General features: G+C 31.7%; 1 protein-coding gene across 1 annotated transcript; it reads right to left on the bottom strand.

Annotated features, from left to right (window-relative positions):
- Window positions 1-685: 685 nt before the first annotated feature.
- Window positions 686-2,468, bottom strand: LOC112467213 (the record flags this gene model as incomplete). Its single annotated transcript, XM_025035767.1, has 3 exons — window positions 1,730-2,468; window positions 1,355-1,477; window positions 686-913 (listed from the first exon to the last, which is right to left on the bottom strand). Coding segments are annotated over exons 1-3 (495 nt in total), but the record flags the coding sequence as incomplete, so codon positions are not given.
- Between the last annotated feature and the right edge of the window lie 595 nt (window positions 2,469-3,063).

Consider the following 3,063-nt stretch of genomic DNA (forward strand, 5'->3'; position numbering starts at 1 on the left):
AAATTATAATTATGAATATCTAAAAGAAATATTGCATGTTGCTCATTGAAAAGGTGTACGATAAATATGTTGGATGCTTATAATACAAATCACTATTGTGTTGTGTCTCAGTCTTAGGGCCACTTCGACCAACGCCGATTAACTTTAATCGACGATTAACTCAATCAGCAGTGTCGCCAACAACAAGATATTTGTCGTTGTGTATGTCGTTCTTAATCAATCTTTTCAAATATTATACTACTTCACTTTAATTTGAATAAAGGTATTTCGATTTTTATTTAAAATATTTACGAAAACGTGTTTATGTAACATGGATAGAATTATTAATTTTTTATTATTTTATGAATACGAGGGTTATGATCTTCCAATAAGAAGGAATCGACGAAAACCACGTATAATCAGGCCACGTATAAATTATTTAGAAATTTTTGATGATGATCATTTTAAAAGAAGATTTGCAATATCAAAGGAAAACTTTAACATAATATTAGAATAAATTTATGTTGAATTACAAACATAAAACTAATCGCGATTAGTTATGTATATAATTGAATAAATATGTGTATAAATATACAAATGTTTAGTGAAGATGAAATTATAATTATGAATTTCTAAAAGAAATATTGCATGTTGCTCATTGAAAAGGTGTACGATAAATATGTTGGATGCTTATAATACAAATCACTATTGTGTTGTGTCTCAGTCTTATACACAGAAATTTAATTTTGATTTCGCAGACAAAAACGCCTGTCTTTTTCTTCTGTAAAAAAAAGACAGGTTTAAGGTTTCTCTTACTTAGGTAACAGAGTATGAATAATCTTGAGGTCTCGGCATGCTCGTGCATAATCTTGGCCTCATCGTGTGTCTTTTGCAACGCCCAGTCTTTCGACATACGCTCGAATAATTCTCTAAACTAAAAGAAAGTAGAGTGATAAATAAATGATCATGTATTTCAAAATCGATAGACATTTATACATTAAGTCTCATTGATACGTTAGCATAATTGTAATACGTAATTCTAATTCTAAAAGATTTACGAAAGTAATGTTGCATATTTTGACCGTAATATAATTTTTCTTTAGTCACGTTCACTTCGTTTTACTTTTACCTCTCATTGCTCATATGGCGATGTGTAATAAGGAAGGTAATTGCAAATCCGTGTATTGAATAATGTTCCAGAGAATAAAACAGAATGTGTAATACAATGGTAATTTTGTCTATTTCGAAAAATGGATTAATATCTATCCAAAAATGAGTGTCAACTTAGGTTTTTATGTATCAGAGTCAAATGATACATTCTATTAAATTTAAGTAATGAGAAACACAAATCGTTAGAGAATCCAGCGGAGCTTACTTTGTCCACGTGTGTGACACGCATGTACAAGTTGGTCAGGCCACCAGTTACAATTAGAAACGTCGGTATCCAATCCACCATATAGTCCATAGTGATGTCAGATGTAATAAATATGCTATTAATCTAGTAAGATGTTATTAACTCTTAATAAGAACAAAGAAATAATTTCATCAAGAAATAATTATCCGAGACACGTTTGATTAAATTTCTCGTGAAGAGTCTTCGTTATAATTTCGATAAAACAGTGATATTTGGTTTCTGAGTTTATATTCTATTTTTATTCTGATACCGTGAGAATGTTATTTCCAATCCTCTAGTTCGAAAAATATCTAACATTAAATTGAAAAGAAAATTATTTTCTTAAACCGTAAGTACCAGCAAACATATACTTATTAGTATGGTGACCGTTAAAACAGCTCTTATTAAATGAGCTCTCCGTTTGCTTTGATAAGGAGATAGTCCGGTAACCGACAAAAGAAATCGGTTCAACTTGTAGTAATGCTCCTCGGGATGTTCCATTTGCTTCGAGGGCTTCAAGAGAACTGACTAGAAGCGAGTCGATTGCTGCTTGCCGATTATTAAAGTAATTTTTCCTCTTTTTTTTAAGATCCATTTGATTATTTCTCTTTTTTTATTTATCGCGATATTGTAGGGCAAATTATATCGAGAGAAAGTGCGCGCTCTTAACGCGGCAGCGAAAATTTCTCATAAGTGTGAGATTATTGATCGACAAGTCGCATACAGTGTTCGCGTAAACATGGGAAAGAAACCATTTGTGGGATCTGCAAACGAAAATTATCTTTAGTTTAGTTTTTTCTTACGGACGGTTCTTCTCGCGATTATTTCGCTACAGTTTACAAGCAATTTTTTCCGCTTTATAGTATTTTTTTTATTATTTCGGAAATAGGTGAAGCGGAAATGCCAAGGGGGATAAATTCAACGTAAAAAAAAACTCGCGCGGTATTAAAGTAACAGAACATTGTCGACTAGATACGTCTTTTCTGTAACAGCGTCATCAAAAGCAGGATAAGTTTTGTAAGTAAGTTTATATGTGAAATGTTAAAAGTGGATGTTAAACTCAGTAACACCAAAGAAAGCTAAAAAGATATGCATGGATACTATTACAAAAGATGCATTGGAAAGATACGTCGTTAATCCTTCACTAGCAGATTCCTTGATTTTCTACTTTTTAAAATAAAACTCTTAGACTTATTGTTAGATAATAATTTCGTTTTTTTAAACTTTAGTCATCTAAGAATGTGAAAATAAAGTTTACTCTTCAAACCTTTTATTGGAGTAACATTGGTTCAGTACTTTGTTATATTTTTGAAATAAGATTGCATTATAGACCGAGAGCTGGCTACGAAAATACCAACGTCATTTCTTTAAGGAAATTTTCAACCTCAAACGATTGTGGCAATGTTGCAAATTAAGAAAAGGTAAGTCTGGCTGCTGGCTGCTGGTGCGTTTAGGGGGGGCGTACGGTTTTAGGTGTAAAATATCGAGAGTAAAAAACGTCATATCTGTAAGGCTAAAAATTTTTTTGCTTGTACTATATAATATTGTAAAGTACTTGCAAATGTTGCCAGACCTGTAGGTGAGGTCTAAAGTATTGCCAGATCAGGGTATAACTGCTTAAGACTTGATAACATTTACGTCATTTCTGTAAAGTTGAATTTTTTTTTGCTTGTTGTATACGTGTTTAATAA

Source organism: Temnothorax curvispinosus, unplaced genomic scaffold, assembly GCF_003070985.1.
Source record: "Temnothorax curvispinosus isolate PA1 unplaced genomic scaffold, ASM307098v1 QBEX01000224.1, whole genome shotgun sequence".
Lineage (NCBI taxonomy): Eukaryota > Metazoa > Arthropoda > Insecta > Hymenoptera > Formicidae > Temnothorax > Temnothorax curvispinosus.